The following is a 19,478-nucleotide window of genomic DNA, read 5'->3' as shown; positions in this document are numbered from 1 at the left end:
TGCTGAAAAGTTATCTGTAAGTTAGTTTTGTCTTATTTAAAGTGTACTAAGACATTTGCACTAGAAACTAGACCAGAAGTACTTGGTAAAATTGGGTCTTTGAAGTGCAGTTATATTTATTACGTTTCTGTTTTTAAAAAAAACGTTAACATCCGGTCCCCCAAATTAAAGATTGTATTTGTATGAAAATTTCAGTGTGAGATTAGACAGCTGCAATGAGAGCTGAATTTATCGTAAGAAGACACATTACTCCTTTTTCTCATCCAACTAACTGGATGGTATACTGTTGCTGTCAACTACGCCTTCCATAAATCTCATTGAAAAATCGCTCCGTGCAAAAGCGTCCAATCATTTCTAAATGAGTCTTTACAAGAATGATGGCCTTGGAAGTAAAGTTTGAAGAAATTCAAGACTTTTTCCACAGGACGCTGTCTTGATGAGTTCTGCATGGCATGCCATCATTTTATCTTAATCGCCATTTAGCTGTCAATCTGCATGAAATGCCCTTTTGAAACTATTTACGGATCCCTGGACTATACAGAGTGGCAACGAGCTGCGGCAACGAGCTGCGGCCTGGAGCTACGGAGCCGAACAGAGTAACAGTAAGGCGAGGAATCGTGGTATCAGGTGAACACATGAAAGAGGGGAGGTCGCTGGATTTAAGGCTTTTTGTCTTTGGGCGTTCAAAGGAGACAGCTGTCGACTGCACAGGGCCTGGGCTCTATTCATGTGGGAGGGGACCGCAGACAGAGAGCACACCAACATACACACACACATATACTTCAAAGGAAGGTGTGTGTGTATGTAAGTGTGAATACAAGCCATCTCCCCACTGATTGTTGCTGTTATTATCATCATTTAACAATATGCTCGCTTTTATTCATGTGACCATAACTGTATGTTTATTCTCAAGATCTCTGTGGTATCTCTAGGGCTTTCATCGCATACGCACATAATAATAATCCCTCTGTCTGACCTACAGCACTTTGCAAAAGTATTCGCACCGCTTGAACTTTCTTTCACTCTGTCACGTTGCGACAGCAGACGCCAACGTCTTGTGCTGGGATTTTATGTGAGTCCGACACAAAGTAGAGCAAAAATTCACTTATGGAAGAGAAACGACACGATGGTTTTTAACATTTTTTACAAATTTTTTTTTTTTTTAAATGCGGCGTGCATTTGCATTCAACTACCCTTGCAAACTCCCTGCAGCTGTTCCATTGAAGCCTCAGAGGTTCCTTGTAGAACGTTAGTGACCAAACAGCATCGTGAAGACCAGGACACAGGTCAGGGAGAACGTTTCAAATGGAGTTAGGTTATAAAATAATCTACGAACAGCTTACGTAGGGGAATCTGTGGTTATATTTACTCCTGCACTTCACATATCTGGCCCTTATTGAAGAGAAAGAAGGAACCCATTGTTCAAGTCTTTAGAAATCAACACAGCTTGTGTGTATGACTCTAAACACACAGGCAAAGCTAGTCAAATCAAGTCACGTTTATTTGTACAGCACATTTCAGCAACAAGGCAGTTCAAAGTGCTTTACCCATGAAAACATCATACAGTCACCAATTACGAAACAAGAAATAAACATTACATTTTGTCAAATGTTATCATCACCAAAGCAAATATCAGCTGCATTGGCAGATAGAGAAAACCCGTAGTGCCTGCATATAAACACATGCAACAAATTTTGAGATTCCTATTTGAACAATACGGATTGTGCTTGCAAACGCGACAAAATATAAAAATGTTGAAGTAGTATGAAAACTTTTACAAGGCAGTGTCATGATAACCATTTTAATATCCCCTTAGGGTACAAAGCTCTTCTGCATTTAAAACAACCATCACTCCATCTGAAAATTCCCATGTTTGCTGCCTTTCTGTGTGCAGACTGTCTGAACAAACCGACCCGGGTCAAAGTTGAAAAATTAAAAGCAGTTGGTTATTTTGGTAACAGATTATTATCATTTGGTTATTTTGTCAAACCAGATGAGAACATTTTTGAAGGAGGACCATTACTCATGCCTTCTCTTGGTGTCTGACAGATGTTGATTTTTGACTTTGTAAGGCATCTTAATTGCTATCTTTTTGATCCGATTTAGTCTTTTGGGCACATTCCATACGTTAAAAAGCATAATGATGTCGTCTGGTGTTTGTCACCCAGGAGATCCATAAAAGAAATAAAAAAAATCAAATTATCTGCAAGATTTCTGAAGGCTTTTACAAGCTTTTTCTTTGGACTTTGGTTTCTTTCTTGTCTATCTATTTGCTGTTCAGGACCAGAGTATTTTCAGGAGTTTAAGAACATCTACCTCAAATTTAACTTTTTAAGGCAAATCAAGTAAAGTTTATTTGTATTGCACAATTCAAGAACAAAGGCAGGTCAAATTGCTTTGCACCAGATGCTGCTCACTTGGTAAGGCTGATGTTTTCAGCCCACATTTAACTATATACTTTCACAGTAAAATACATTCACTGCAGTAAACCTTAGTGTCCAAAGGTGAATTTTTCACAAATTGTAAAAATATTGACCAAGATTAACTCAAAATGTAATGTATTTTGGCTTTGAGGGTGTGAACTTGGAAGAGATAAAGAAATCGGTGAATGTCCGTCGTGTTTTGGACTTTTTCTTTTCTTTTTTTCAATATTTAAAACGAGAATCATGTTTGTTGCAAAAAACAAGAAAAAAAACCCGGAAATCTTGAACATGTTGAGCATAAATGTTGAATTTTATTTGAATGAAGACGCTGCTGGTGGCTGGATGTTGATCTGGTTCTTTTAACTCAGGTAGGGATGCCTCTAGTTTTCAGAAGGTGTCACTAATACTGAGGTGGCACACCAAAACGAAAAGTCAAAACCAACATTTTGTAAAGAACAAGGAAATGAACAGAGAAATTAAATTAAACGACAACTAGAAACCCAAGCCCTGCTCTACTAACACTGATAATCCTACATGCTCAATGTTATTAAGAAGGAATAACTTAACACAGGTGGTGGATGCTATTTAGTTAAATCCAAAGTTGTACAAAGGATCTGGGTGCGCCACTGACAAAAGCTTCTGGTCAGTAATTTAACATCATTTGATTGACATTTGCAAAACAAAGTGAGGCAAACCATTACTTTTGAAGCCTCCATTTTGCCATGTGAACAAACATTTCCTTTTACCTAAAAGGATTTTTTTTCCTCTTCCTGTTGGCTGTTCTGATTCTTCCCGGCGACTTCAGTCTTCAGTTGACATTTGCATAGGAGGCAAATCAGTCAGGCTGCATGACAGGAGAGCTGTGGCAACAGAGCAAAACATGGATATTCCTAAAATTAGGACGCCATGGCAACAAGAGGTGACTTTCATAATATTTCCAGGGCATTCTAATATCTAAATAGTTATCTGAAGATGCATCATGGTGTTTGAATGTGGATATGTTTGAAGTAATAAACAAAATAAATTCAACTAAAACTTTTTTTTTCATTCACTTTCTGTATTTTATATATATATATATATATATATATATATATATATATATATATATATATATATATATATATTTTGAAGTCTATAACAATTAATTTTGTAGCACAAAAGCAACATCAAGTCTAGAACTGCATGTCAGCATGATGTAACCCTGTATTTATAATCCATGCTCTCAGGAGCACAGAACAGAATGAAAACGCATAAATCTTGAATGATGAGGAAACACGACGCACCGTCTCCTGAAAGCATCCCTGATATTTTCCTATGCAAATAACTTTGCATTCGCTGGGATGCAGCTGGATCAGCTGCAGGAGACAAGGCTGCTTTGCCATGCTCATGCCCCTTCCTTCCTGACTTTGTTTGTTTTTTGTTGTTGTTGTTTTTTCATATTAACCCCCAGATGCAAAACTTCGTTTTTGACAAAACGTTTTGTTCACTACAGCAAAAGGAAAATCCACAGGAATCATCAAACTCATCATAATCAGCAAAAAAAAAAAAAAAAAAAAATGGTGCAATTACAATGAGGTGAGGAAATGTTAGTCATGGTAAAAAAAAAAAAAAGCATTTTAAAGTTTTAATCCAACTAAAACCAAAAGTTTGAACAGAACTTTTTGAAACAAACATTTCATTTTGGGATGAGAGCGGCTTGAGGTGAAAGTAGATTTTGCTGACCTTTGGTTACCAGGGTTACCAAGATGCACCTTTTATGTTTGTATTATGAAAAGGCTTCATTTGAAAGTAAAACCAACAGTGATTATTTCTTCTCCAAATATTTAAAATATGTTTTAAACCTCAACTAAGTGGGAGTAGTTGCTCATAATATAGAACAAACTTAATTTGTTTTCCTCCATGTGATTTAGATGGGAAAATATTTCATGCACATTTATCGGTTTGGGAATAAATGATTGAGTTACCGTGTTTTTTTTTTTAATGGTTGCTTGTAAACACAACATTTATTTTGGCCCTTCCTCCAAAAGTCTTCCTGCATCCAGCACATTTTCACCAAATGTGATTGTCAGAGAGCAGATGAGCCTCAACTCCCACATCATTTAACATTCAACACACTAAGACACCTAAAGGCTCCTCTAAACAATTAGGTTTTCACGTTTAATCACTTTGCCAAGCAGCTTTGTGAATCCACTTGTTAATACATTCATTGTGGCACAATAGGGAAGCAAAGTGTAACTGGTGAAATACCTAAAGCTACTCCATGCTGTTCAGACTTTCCCTCATCTGAACCTTCTGACTATCTCATTATGTTTTAAGAAATTTGGAGTGTCAAACGTGCTCAGTGAAGCTTTATTAAAATACTTTGTGAAAAAAAGAGACGTTCGTGACGGAGCATGTGAAGCAACTAATGCTATTGCTTATTTAAAATGAATTTGTCGTTAGCAGAAAACAAAAATGACCGAGCACAAACAAAACAAATGGCAGGTAAGCCGTGGTGAGCTTTAGTTGACGTGGCCTTGATGTAACCCCCAAATAAAACCCATTCCTGGGCCTCATCGGACTCTGGGCCGGCTCTGGGTATGCAGCATTCTCCAGCGATGCAACACGCGGCATCTGGGTGTCATCGGGCTGTAATTACCCAGCTTCCCATGTAGTTTACCCATCTGCTGCGGCGGCTCCCTCCACATATGGGCCGTATGCTCCTATAGGACGAGTAATGATCACCTTCTTAACAAATCTGCTGTGAGCCAAGACGACAGCAGGTCTCAAAAACAATGCATGCCGGGCAGGGGGGTGGAGGGGGGGGAGATATGGTGGTTAAGCAGGAACCGAAAGGTGCGGTCGGTTTGACTGGAGGTGAACGAGGGTCACACTCTGACGCGACTGTTCATGTCGCTTTGTGGATGAGAGTGAGCATTTTTATTGGTTTTTTTTTCTGAAACTGGAAGGTAAAAACATGCCACAGCTACATAGATAAATGTGTGTAGAGCTTAAAGCGCACACACTCACACTCACACACCTCAGCTCAGGTACCAAGAGGGTTGAGTCTTACTTGGCGGATATTGCATCAGAATCAGCCTGGGGAAGAGAAGGCACACTCAGCACAGCAAGGCGATCGCAGGGCGCCTCCCGATCTGAACGTGCGAATCAACACAACCTTTACGTTGCTGTGCAGTTGACCAGTAGGATTCAAACTCAGTTTAAAGACTAAATGAGGATGTAGCTGGACCAGCATGACAGAGGTCATGCTCCAGGCGGTGTGTTTGTGGACATTTTATGACCCGTTCCTAGAACCGGTCTATCGTTATCATTGACTCTTCAGGTTTTACATCAGCTGTGCTGGGGTTGTTCTGTGTGTTTGTGTGCGGGGGAGACTCTCCTGCAGGGAACAACTTCAGGTTTGTTGATGAAACGTGGTGAAACGGGGGTCTGAGGCGCAGATGCTTTGTAACCAAACGTTGCTCCTCTTTAGGTGACTTTAGAAAGATGTTTTGGGTTTGTTTGTGAGACAAGTTAGTCTCTTCTATGGACATTAGATTTGAATGTTATTGCTTCAGGTCAAAGAAAATGACATTTAGTTCACCAAGAAGAGCAGGTAAATCCATCGACTATATGTCAGTGTGTTAGCTTTAAACCATCACATGAATCCCTTGATAAACATGTTTAAGTGGTTTTTAAACACAACAAAAAGAATTTCAATGTACTTTACTACAAAAGTGTTTATGTTATATCATAGTTGGATTTAATTCAGTTCAGTCCATTGTGATTTTATTTGATGCAGTCTAAAATTCAACACCAATACAATCAGATTAAACAAATAACATAAAACCTATCAATAAGGTATATTTAAAATAATTTAAAAAAGGCTAATGTAGAATTTAAGTTGAACTTAAATGATTCAGTAAAAAGTATCAAATTAAAAATTCTGCTAAAACTTAACTTAAAATGATGTCATGGCTGGAGTCCAGGGTTGGGCAACACGGACATAGAACTTGATCATGTCATGATAATAAATATTTGACTATAAAAGAGAAACAATATGATAAATGCCCATCACTTCTGCAGGCTATAAGAACAGTGTGTAAAACTAACCAGCCTTGCAAAGCATCACTAAGGTAAATAATAATTACACTTTTTAAGCGACACTAAGCTGTCAGGTTATGATTGCAGAGATTCAATGCTAGACTGTCTTTAAAGTCAAAAATCTTTAAAAATGAAGAGATCATAGACTTAGATATCCTGCCTGGCAAATACATAAATTCACCTCATTTATGCTGACATTGAGTTCAGGAGACCCAATCCAAGGTGCTCTACATCGAAAACATGTACAGTATATCAACAACATGTTTGATATACATGTTTTCGATGTATATCCAAAACATGTATATCATGTTTGCTTTTGAACAAAAATTCAAAAACTAAAGAGACAACTGGACAAATCAGCAACCTGAAAATGCTAAACAAAAAGGTGCTCCAGACTTTTGCAGCTTATAGCAGAGGAGGAGCAGAAACGGTAACTGAACAAAGAAATATTATTCATGTCTCGTCTTCGGGGATTTAGCACTATTAGCCCTGGATGACAGCAGAGGAGGACTGCGCTTTCCTCTTGTTTGCTCTCGCCCTGCCTTTAGAAAAAATTAACCCTGCAGCACCCGAGCGTGCGATCTCATTTACCATAAGATACTGATGTGAAGAGGAAGCACACCTCGAAGCTTTAACAGAGCCAAGTGTCAGCCAAAAGGCAGCTGATAAGAAAGAAACCTCTAGACAGGCTTCATGACGAAAGGTCAGTGCAGACTGAGAAATGAAAGAGCAACGTCATAAAATGATGTTATAGAGCTTTGAAACCTATAAATACTGAAAGTGTGAAACATAAATCATAATGTGTCCTTCCATTGTTTCCAAAGCATATCAGAAAATTTTAAAAAAGCATTTTCAGCCATGGTGTTTAGTTACTTGGTGCAACCAAAACCTCACATAATTGTGTCAGCATCAGTACTTTCCTGAAGTACCAAGACTGTGAGAGAAGAAGATTAATTAAATTAGCAACTAAAACCAGTGCAAACTAATAAAGTTCAACAATATATACTTTAAAAAAAAAAGATAATCTGCTATTCTAAGAGAATCACACTGAAATGCCACCAAGTACGGGGAAGAAATGGGCATCCAGGAGCTGAACTTGTTTAGCCTCCTCCGTCTCCCCAGGAGAAAATAATAGATTCTTTCACCAAGTGGTTTTGTTTCTTCTTCTACAGATCTGACTCATTTTTCTGCTGTGTGCATAAAGCCACCAGAGCCAGACTTTACAAAGGGCTTACAGAGGGGAACACATTTTTTATTTTTTTTTATTTTTTAAATGAATGCCTGTGTTGCGGACTTCATTTAGACTCATTCATAGGCTCATACCAGGTGAGTTGTAATAATATTTTGAGATTTGTATGAATATAAACAATACAAAAAATTGTAAAGTGATGACATTACAGAAGTTTTTTTTTTTTTTTTTTTTTGAGGAACATAGAGTTACACGCCAAGGAATGTATGTATAAAACCACCTATTGATGTTCTGCAACTTTGCCACCTTCCTAAAGTCATTCTTTGCAAAAGCAATTTCATTTTTTAGCTACCTTACATGAGCTTTGTAAAGCTTGACAATCGCCTAGGTAACAGTCTGCTTCCCTACACAACAGCAACAACCCCTGGCAACTAAATAATGCAGCAACGCATCAGAAAAACTACAGCAACTGTTTGGCTGCTGGTGATGAGCTTGTTGTTGTTTGTATTGGGACGGAGACGCAGTCGACTCAGCGCGACCTGTTGATGGGACAACATGCGTTTAGTGACAGTGCAAACATCGGGTTTCATCCGGCGGAGTCCAGAACCCAAAGCTGCCGACAGTCCCCCACATCTTGGTTTTCATGAAAACATCTAGAAACGTTTCTCCTCGCATTTTAAATTCATTGTTGCTTCAAAGCCTGGAATTGTGTCGCTCAAACCGCCATAAAAAAACCCAAAAAAAACAAGTCAGACATGGGTCACGTATGGGCAGGAAAATTATATTTTGTTGTATTTGTCTGATGTCCAAATATAGCAATAGATGTATGAACTTTAAGATCAACATGGTAAATTGAGTGATGGGTGCAGAAAACACTTTGCCAGGACAGTAAAATCCTGACAAAAAGTTAAAAACTGTGAGCTGACACAAGCTGAATGTTTTACACAATTTAAAAAGCACCATTCATCCCATTAAACAGACAATATCATAAGGGCCACATCATGAACAATAGACGTACGTGCGCAATTTTCTAGCTACTCCAAACTGCATTTCATTTCTTGGTTTTTGGACAGAAATTATATTCTGCTTAACAGAGAACAAAATGAGACAAAATGAACATTTATGAATGTTCATTTTAAACTTCATTGGAAATCATTATGGAGCTCATTTAGTTTACGAATACATTAAGAGTTTATTAAAAAAAAAAAAAAGGCAAAAATCAAAATCACCCTCCCTCCCCCCCACCCCCCAGTCCAAAGTTGGAATAATTCAGTCTTTAGTGCGTCTCTTATTAAAGTAGTGAAACTAGAACAACGTCCTGTCTTCCTAAATGGCTGTAATTATCATCTGTCAAGATCTGATGTATTTTCCTTCTTAATATAATTTTATGCAAGGTTATTCATGCTGTTGTGCTGTGGGAGGACAGAGGAGAAGCTGCTGTGTTTCCTGTGTCATCTAGCTGGAATTTGTTGTTCCTGAAAAAAATAATAATAATCTGTGGTTGTTGAAAGCTGCTATGCTTGTTTTCTTTTTGTAACAATTCCAGCTAAAGCTACAGGAGCAAAAGGGAGGCTGAGGAGCAAACTGACCGTCAACAGCAAACTTAAATAAATCAAATCCGCAGTTTTATTTTGATATGCATTTTCAGTAAACAATCCAGAGAATCTGAAGACTTTCCAGGAGCAACACAGAGACCTTCAGAGGTCAATGAGGACATTTAGAAAAAAAAAACCTGACTGTAGCTTAACCTGTTCTGTCACAGCCCCACCACACCAGCTCTGACTGGAGTCCTGGCCAACACGCGAAACCTGCCGAGAATAGAACAACTGGAATGGGAGGAAGTGTCGACGGGTAACCTTAGAAATGCCTAATGTGACTTTTCCCCATCATTACAAAAATAAATGAATTAATTAATACACTTCATTAATCCCCAAAGGGAAGTTCACAACTTTCAGTACAACCCGTCCAAACGTTTAGACCGGTCACTGAGACTGCTTCCTTTCACACGAAATTATTTACTAATGTTTTCAAGACGTTTTGCGCATTGGTAAATGACCAAAATTTTACATTTTACGCATTTTTTTCAGTTCAATTTTGATGCGATCTTTGGGCTAAAGCATCTAATTTAACTCAGGTTTTTAAAAGCTGATGAATTATTATTATTATTATTATAGGTTATTTTATTAATCCAGCCCAATGTTACATAGGAAACTGACCCAGGGTGGGCTTAGCAAAAACAAAACTGGGCCACGGGTTTGACCTGGACTGCTTGGTTGGATTTTCAACGCCCCCAAATGTTTAGGGTACTAAAGTGGATTCAACACCCATTGCCTTGAGAGATTAAGTAAATAATACATCAGTTTTTAATGCTATTTTTAACTATTTTTAACCCTTTCAGTGGCAAGACATGGGACACACACTGTGCAGTAAGAGTCCTTCACAGGGCGAACAACCATGTTCACATGAAAGCCAACGATCAGAGGAAGCCGGTGTACCTAGAGAGAGAACACACAGAAAGGCCAAAGCCAGTGTTTGAGCTTAAAAACCTTGAAACCTCACTAAAGTCTGGTCAGGTCATTGCTAAGTTCAAAATGGTAGCCTGTGGAGATAAAGACGAACCTTCTCAAGAAGTGAGTCAGGCAATCAGAAACATTTCAAGAAGCTGATTTATTCAGCTGTGATTCAGAAAACTGACATGTAACTCATGTCTGCTGGTCTCTCTATCGCACTGGTTCTGTCGCCTGTAGGGAATCTGACTGAGCGCGCCTGTTACTTTTCTAAGAGTTGTTAAATGAATACATTTCATGGGGCAAACCCTCTGAGACACATCTATTTAAAACCGGAGCTTAAACAAAAGCTAGGCTTGTGTTTTTTTCAGTTCTGTTCTAGCCTGGAACCACCTAATGAAATGATTTCCTCTTCTTGTATTTCTATTCATGCAGGTGATTTTTCCCGTAAGGGAACAGGAACGTCTGACCAAACACCCAGAACAGGCAGCAAGGCTTCAAAAGCTAAATATCTGCCAAAAAAAATAAATAAAAATCACAACCAAATGGAGAAGTTGTGTCCACGATCAACCAAATGAGCTACTTTTAAAGAGGTACTTGTTTGGACCTTTTAGCAACATCCTTCAACACAAAGACATAAATTACTTTCTAATTCATACAGCTGTGAGTCAAGCTCTAAAAGTCACTCAGAGATGTGTTTCTACAAAAACCAGTGTGGAGATTTAAAAAGCATCAAAATGTGAGCATCAATCAGCACAAACCTGCTTACACACACAGGTAGAAAATTCAGCATCTTTGTATTTAACAACTTTAAGTTGTTCTTGTGTTTTCATTGCAATTATGTGGATACTGTAGTAGAACCACACGTTCACCTGTGGAGTGATAGAGTTTGATCCCCAATATATTTAGTCTGTTTTTGCTTTTTTTGTCACACTTGGATGTTTCAAATCATGATTTAAATTTTAAGGGGGGTGAGGGGGATGCTAATTGACCCAGAATAAGTAATTGTGCCAGATTCAACAATAATCTGCATAATCAGGTCTGGGTTTGGCTTGTGAAACAGTGCTCAGTTCTCTAAATAATTGTCATTAATAATGAGGGTTGGTTTGGATAGACTCTTAAGAAATTAAATCACAATTTGTAAACTGCTTTTTGTCTTCACTCAAGTTATCTTCATCTGTTATTAAAATTTATTTAATGACCTAAAACCTTCAAGTGCAAAGGGAAAAAAAATAAAATAAAATCAATACATATTTAAGGGGACAAATACCATTTCACAGTACTGCACCGTAACTCTCAGGCCTCAAGATTTATAATGATATGCAGTTTGACATAACTGCTTTATTTACGGTCAAAAAAGATGTCAAATGTTAAAACTGAGGAAACGGTGTGCAGTTTTTCGCTATGTGAATGTTTTGTGGATTCATCAATGCAGGGTTGTCAGGTTGAAGCCACGTCATATTATGGCTTCAGTTCTGTAAACAAGTGCGCCCTCTGTAGGAGACAACATGTCCCTCTCGTCATTTAATTTAGAGATTTTTTTTTTTAAATAAACAACATAGATTGCTGTTATTAACAATCAGCTATGATTAAAAAAAAACATTGTGAATCCATGAACAAATGTAAAATGTGATAAGCTAATTACGGAGAGTGTAGATTGTTGGTTTGTTATTTAGATCCGCACAACAGGAAGTCTCAGTTCACGCTTAGTATTTTTATCCACCACTAGGTGGAGCTCTCCCCTACTGTTTTTCTCCTTAGTTCACAAGCGAACAAAATAATCTTTGAAATCAGAAAATATTCTAATGTAAAAAAAAAAGAAAAGAAAAAGTTTAAATCATAAAGAACACAAAGTAATAGCATTAAGGAGCCAGTGTCTATCATTACCTGCACATATAATAAGCAACACGATCATTTATAAATAAATATGAAGCTGTTAGAAAGATTTTGAAGATATTAAGTAATATTTCAGAAGGAACAGGGTCAGGTCAAACCATGTTTTCATCATGGAAGAAGAAGTGGAGGATGGTTGAGGACTATAAATATCTCAGTGTTCGCCTGGACAGCAGACTGGACTGGAGACGCAACAGTGAAACGCCTATAAGAAGAGACAGAGCAGACTGGACTTGTTGAGGAAGCTAACATCCTTCAAGGTTTTGCAGCAAGTTGCTGCAGATCTTCTATAAGTCTGTTGTTGACAGCATCTTGCACCCGAGTTGTAAATGAAAAATCTTTGTTTCCTCCAAAGAAAAAGAAGAAAAGGGATCAGGAATTGTGTCTTATTTAAAATAAACAAAACAAAACAAAAAAGAATCCCTCTAGCATGGAGCAGAATCACAAACGTAAAACAAATCAGGAAAGAGTTGACTAAATATAGGACTTTCAAACACATCCTGACACACTAACACAAGTCTGAAAGGACAGTGAGTTCGAGGCCACTCGTCAGCTTGCATCACGTTTCGGTGGATGTTTAGTGGCGGCCCTGAAGCTGCTCCAGCTCACAGTTACAGTTAAGCTGCCAAATGCATAAGAATCAAAGTTCATATAGAAAATAACAGAAAGAAAATGAACAGATCGCAAGAAACATCTGCATTCCCACCACTTTCTTTAACCTCTCTGGAGGCCGAGAACAGCAATAATCAAACATTGTAAATCTACTAGTCATAAATACTCCTATGTATTTATGACGTTTACAGACAGATAAATCAAAAAGAGAACAACCCATTATTTTGTCAAACATGGAATTTCTCATTGAAAAAGTGACTCATCATTTCAAGAATATGTAGAAGATTTTCATTTCAGACGCAAAGAAGTTTCTTAAACAACAAACTAAAAGTAGAATTTCAATTAAAGGTGCGTTGCACAGCTTTTGTTACAATAGCCCATTAAATTAAAATAAGTAAATTACTGTTGCCTCAAAGAGGTTCATTCATAAAAACAAACTTTAAAATAAGGTCTTGTGAAGGAAACAAAAAGTAATATGTATTCTGGTTAGAGATACACTTGATTGGTAAAGAAGAGAAGGGATTTTTATTTTTTTTAAAATGCTCATTAAAAGTATCAAAACCCAGAGTTTCAATCTGTAAGTGGCTCAAACAACACCTTAAAAATGAGTAGGTAAAGGTGTGGGACATGGATGAAAATCATTTGTAATTCCTTCATTTCCTGTTAGACTCAAAACAAGAGAACTGGAAACAAACCTTTTCCTCGTTCATTAGTGACACTAGTGACAATCCCTAAAAGAAAAAAAATCTGAGTCTGTTGAAGTCAGAACCAGACGGTCAAGGAAAATTACAAATCTGCTTCTGTCAGTAAAAGCCTGATTGGTCCAAACCCAGTAGGAACTGAGGGATGTTTTACACCAACATGAAATATTCTGTTCAGCTCCAGCTTAAATCAGAAAGTCAACATGTGGCTCATTATTCACAAGTTTCTGGGTAAACTGATTTCTAATTCATTTTCAAAACGGAGAAAAAAAATCTCTTAAAATACATTTAAAACCTTATTCTTTCAGCTAAATGATGTTTCTGTAATTAAACAAAAGATCCAGTCTTTAAAAAACAGTTCCATATTTATTGCAAAATATTTTTGTACAGAATTCAACTGAAAAAAAAAAACAAAAAAAAAACATCAACCGAGGAGGAATGGACAGTAAGGCCAACATCAGAACTCAGAGAGTCGAACTGTACAAACACCGACAGTAACATTTTGCTGCTTTAATTAATAACTTTTGTACAGAAACCGTTTCGCCGCGCTCACAGCAAGACTCCTTAAAAAGGAGCAAAAGGAAATGAAAACAATTTCACACATTTATCTTTTTTTCTTAAACATTATTGCCTCATCTGTAAACCCATCAGAACACCAGAGGACAATCTTTAAATACTGAAACTTCTATAAGAAACATGTCCCTTGATTGATAATGTCTCACAAAATATAAATATATATATATTATATATAAGTATATAGTTGTAAAAAGCTCAGAACGGATCACGTTTTGGGAATGAGAGTAGCGTCTTCTGCCGTAGAGGTTTCAGAGTGTGACTGCTGAAGCTAGAAGGCTAACACCACAAACAGAGAGAGAGAGAGAGAGAGAGAGACAGAGTTAGAGAGATAGAAAGAGAGAGAGAGAGAGAGAATACGTCCGATCCGAAGTCGAACCCGACGCTACGCTTTGTTTCGCTTTGTAACACACCGCTAGAGTAATCTGCCCCCCGTCTGATGTCGAGAGGGGCGGTGGGGTAGAAGAGTGCATCTGTGTAGTAACGGGCGTGCATGTTCATGTTCATGTTCATGCACATCCTCATGCGATTTGGCACTGATGTAAAAGTCATTTCCTCATCATAAACCACAAGGATATCCTAGTTCTTTTTTTTTTTCTTTAGATGTTTTAGTTTTTCTTCACACATTAAAAAAAAAGGCAGCGTGAGACAGGATACATTATCTCCCCTACCAACATTCAAATGTACATCTTTAACATTGTCTCTCCCACCGTCAGGGAGACACTGAGGACGTTAAAAACCCTCCTGTCTCTGGAAGTTCCAGAAGAAAAAAAAAGAAAAAAGATTAAATTAAAATTAGACTAGAGTTTTTGTTGTTGTCATACATGCATAAGCCCTTCAAAGAAAACACATCAACATACAAAAAATAATAATAATAATTAATAAAACGACGAAGCTGATGTACAATCCAGAACTCCAGAGGAGGAAAAAAGGGGCGGCTTGCTTCTGAAATACTCCACTGGTAACACAAGATACGAACCGTAGACAGAAACACAAAGACTGTGTTTGTGTGTGTGTGTGTGTGATTACACATTGCACGATACACCTGATAAAAACTAAAACATACCAAACAAAAAAAATAATAAAACATGAACCTCTTCAAATAGGGGGAATCCAGTGACAAACCCCAAAGAGCAGAACAACACAATCGGACATAAAGTTGTGTGGAACCTTCTCAGATTGATCAGGGATGTTTGGACAACAGCAACACCCATCCTGGACAACCCAACCACATGGAAACAACCCTAAATACACACTATGACGCATTTCAAACCACCTTCATAGTATCTGCACTCATTGTATCTGCAATAAGCCTAATTCCTGCTGTCTAGACCGTTCTACCATGAGGCCTGATGATGATGGGAACGTCATCATGTGGTGCTGCTGGCTGTGCGACCATCAAGAAAAAAAACTCGCTCATCTGCAAGGTCCAAGTGGCTCACATTCACAGACTTGGAGAGGTACGTCAAAGTGTATAGTTGAGCTGTCTGAGCAAACTCCACGCTGTCAGACACAGAAATGCCCCTCCCCCCTCACCCCCACTGACCTGACCCAACTTTACTAAAAGAGCAGAGCTACTCAAACTGCTCCCGGATTAAAAAAAAAAAAAAGAAAAAAAAGGGGCAGAAATAAAAACCTTTGTTTTTATTTCTGTTATATAAAAATCGTGTTGCCCTAATCAGCGCCGTTGTCGCCAAAAATGACAAAACAGGTGTTTTGTTCTCTATAAAAAAGATTTTCTAGGTTAAAAATGTTGAGTAAACTCAATAAAAGACGCTCTGTCGCAAGTCGTGAATTTTATAGATCGGAGGTCATCAGTTGGGGTAACAGCTTATGAGGTTGCTCCTCAGTATTTTATATCTTTTACATATTTGGAGCTGAATAAGGTCAACATTTAATGAAATAACTCATGAAAAGCACATGTAACGTTCTCTATGTTTCACATTTATGCAGCCTAATGCTAGTAGCCTAGTAATAGTGTGTGGAGCAGCTGCTGGCCGCCTGCAGACCCTCAGTGCTGTGCTCACGATCAGCTAAACTCATCACAAGTATGAAGCAGAAATAACAAAAACGTGAAGAAATGATATTCATTTCAACTGTCACAATCAGCGAGGCCTGTTTTCTTGTGAACCTGATAGAATGTGTGTCGATATGAAACTCGAGATGCTTTAGACTGAAAAGATAATCAATGTTAATGCAGATTTGGATCCAGTTTTTGTTTGTTTGTTTGTTTTTTCCATTTGGAAGAGTTTGCACCTTCTCACTTCTTTGTTTCGTATGTTTTGAAGGAAAACTGAAGCCTTTTCGCAGAATCTGCTCCGCGACCGTCCACATTTCAACTGAGAATTACACGTTTCGTTTTCATTTGAGTCATTAATGCCAAAATCTATTTGTTTTTGTTACATTTCTTCCTCTTGGTGATCCACCAGAACAAATCGATAAAACGCTCTGTAATGGTGTTAGTGTGAGAGTCTGGGAAAGGGCTCTTAAAACATTTATGGATATTCCGAGTGCTTCTAAGATGCGATACCCTGAGTAACAGACGTAGGCTTGGGTTAAACCTCAGTAGAAACAAAAACAAATTTTTTGCTGAGCAAAAAAATAAAAAAATAAAAAATAAAACATCTTTCACACATAAATAAAACTTTGTAGTCAAAGGTACACTGGCAACCACAAACGTAACCCCTTGAGTAAAACAAAACCCTAGTTTATCTGTGACAGAACAAGTCGTTTTCAGCTGGATAATATGCATATACTCATGCATATATAGTATCTGTCTCCCTTTGCATATACAGAAGTGTTTTGGGGTCTACATAGAAAGCTTTCAGCTATACCCTCTCTCTGCACAGCCTTACATTGAGAATTATGAGATGGATGTAAATGAGAGCGATGTACTTCACGGGCCAAGGAGCGCCAGGACAACCGGTCTCTGTGCAGACATGTAAACAAAAGAGGCCAGAAAACCACAGAGGATGATGGGTAACAGACGTCCACTTAAAGCAGCAAAAGGGTCGGACAAAGTACAACAGGAAACACGAGGAGGAAACACTTTTTTTCGATTCTCTCCCTCCCCCCCATCGCTTCTTTATCAATCAAGAGGATTCAAAATTGAGGGAGGCGTCACGTCCACTCTGCCTCGTGCGATTCCTCGGCTCGGAGTCTGTCCCGCAGCAGGAATTTAAATTAAAGCAATGTTCCTGCGCTGCTCCAGATGGAAATGAACCAAAAATGTAACGGCAAACTCTGAGCGATCTACAGCAGCGTCTCTTTAGAAAAAAAACGTTCGAACGAATGTTTAATTGCCCCTGGTGAGGTGCGGCAGCCAGAGACGGGAGGGCACGAGAGCAGCGCGCCTCCGTAGCCCTTCCTGGGGTCTGTGGGCCGGCGGACCTAGGAGGACACAAACCTGGAGCTCAGACAAACAGCTGGATCCGCTCCCGGATGGTCTGCCTGCAGATGGGGCAGGTCTTGAGCGCGGCGCTGCAGTCGATGCAGGAGGCGTGGCCGCACTGGAAGACCAGCTTGATGTGGTTGTCGATGCAGATGGGGCAGGTGATGCGCTCCTCCATCTGCCTGTAGCGGGACTGCAGCTGCTCCAGCAGGTTGTGCTGCTCAGAGTTCTCAGTGCCAGGGCTGCAGTCCACCTCGGTTTGGTCTGCGGAGTCAAAATCATTGATGATACCCAGTTTTAATCCAGAGTTTTATGTGTTGTTGCAGTGTTATTATAGACTGGTTGGGCTGTTTGTGCCACTCTATTCCAGGAATGGACAGAACCCAGCTCTGAAACACACCATACCAGAAAATAAAAGCCTCTAATCTCTTCTTACCTTGTCGTATTTTCTTGGTTATTGTGACCTGACATTTGATGCATTTCTTCATGCGATGTGCACACTCTGTTAAGACAAAGTTAGTGTTACTGACTAGTGTCTCTACAGGTTTCACCAACTCAAACGTAAGACTTTTTGAGATCAATATGAAAGATCCTATATCCAGGCCTGTGGCAGAAAACAGTAAATCAGTTAATAGCATGATAAAGTAAAACCAGCTCAATAATTTCCATTTGCATGATTTATAATTTTTCTATTTTCTCTCCCTCTTTCTACCAGAAACAGGATGAGAAAAGTCTTCAGTCTGGTGCTCTGGTCTCAACTAGCCCTTTTAATGAAGTACAGTTTTGTTTTCAGAGACTTCATATGTCATTTTATTTGTTGGTTCAGATTTTTGTTCATTTAATTTTGGATATTTAAAAGGTGTTCCAGTTAAATGTTCATTAAAATGTAACGTTTATGGATCTTTGAGAATGTGTTCTTGCTTTTTTAAAAAAATGAAATTATCATTATATTACTTTATATTAATTGAAAACTGTCTCAAAATAACATTATCATTTATCGCAATAACTTCTGGGACATTTTATTGTCCAGCAAAATGTGTTACTGCGACAGGTCTATCTATATCTCCACAGAAATGTACAAACTTTCTCTGGCCATAAATTTATATTTACCGTATTTTCCGCACTATAAGGCGCACCTAAAAACCTTCAATTTCCTCAAAAGCCGACAGTGCCCCTTATAATCCGGTGCGCCTTATTTATGGACCAATATTGAGCCACAACTGGTCTAGCAACTACGGTAAGCAGCCGCCGACTTCGTTTTCCCCCATAGAAGAAGAAGTGCGCGGTGCATGCTGGAATAGTTGTCAGAACGCTGGTTTGTTAATAAAGTTTGATAATACATTTAAAGCCAGGGGGGCAGAGGGCCGGGGGAAGAGAGACAGAGACTGCGGCGGCAGCGTGTCGATTGGTCTGTGTTACCCAGAAAGCAGTTGGGCATAATAATAGAGTACGGAACAAATTGGCAACCCAAACTGAAGCGTCTATTCTATGCGCCTTATAATGCGCATAGAATATATGAAAAAAGTACCCATCATAGACAAAAAAAAAAAGCTAGCTAGCCAGCGAGGGTATGTTAGCATTCGGTCACAGAATGAAGATGTCTATGTGACTCAACCTTTTGCCTGCCAGAAACATCCCATGAGAAAAATAAACATACACATAGAATATACAATGAGATGATCCTGCCAAGACAAAACTTAAGGCACATGATTAACAAATTTAAAGTCAACTTTAGGGCCTTAATTCTAGACACGTGAATTTATGACTTTTTAAGGATCCGCAGACGATCTGGAGTATATAGAAGAAGACAGGCGTCCCGCTGCCCCTCAGCTTGCAGACGTACCTTCACAGGCCACGCTGTGCTGGCAGGGGCAGAACAGAACCAGCAGAGCCAGCTCAGAACAGATGAGGCATTCACTGGGACCGGCCGGCGTGGGAAAGACCAGGTTGGTCATGGTGTTGGGTGTTGTGTGGACCCGCCGGAGGCTCGCGCTGCTCAGGCCCTGCCCACAGGTGATGGCCTGCAGGCGCTGCAACCTGAACAACAGCAGACAGCCGTGAGAGCTCATCTGAAACGACTAACACGTCAACATAAAAAATAAAAAT

The 19,478-nt window shown here is 38.8% G+C and overlaps 1 protein-coding gene across 6 annotated transcripts in view; it reads right to left on the bottom strand.

Moving 5' to 3' along the window:
- Positions 1–1,483: 1,483 nt before the first annotated feature.
- Positions 1,484–19,478, bottom strand: part of mib2 (MIB E3 ubiquitin protein ligase 2) — a 64,683-nt gene continuing 46,688 nt past the window's right edge. For 4 of the 6 annotated variants that reach the window (XM_017305901.2, XM_008413043.3, XM_008413042.3 and 1 more), the window contains 3 exons: positions 19,216–19,409; positions 17,809–17,874; positions 13,755–17,636 (listed from right to left, as the gene is read on the bottom strand). In XM_017305901.2, coding sequence (XP_017161390.2) covers positions 17,395–17,636; positions 17,809–17,874; positions 19,216–19,409 — 502 coding nt within the window. In that variant the 3' untranslated portion in view covers positions 13,755–17,394. Of the gene's footprint in view, positions 3,284–13,754; positions 17,637–17,808; positions 17,875–19,215; positions 19,410–19,478 lie in introns of those variants that run through there. The other 2 variants (XR_534020.3, XM_081608763.1) reach the window with 2 other exon arrangements.

The sequence above is a fragment of the Poecilia reticulata genome, chromosome 7, assembly GCF_904066995.2.
Source record: "Poecilia reticulata chromosome 7, P_reticulata-male-v2, whole genome shotgun sequence".
NCBI classification, from domain to species: domain Eukaryota; kingdom Metazoa; phylum Chordata; class Actinopteri; order Cyprinodontiformes; family Poeciliidae; genus Poecilia; species Poecilia reticulata.
The sequence above is the reverse complement of the archived record's forward strand: the minus strand, read 5'-3'. Positions and strand labels throughout refer to the sequence as shown.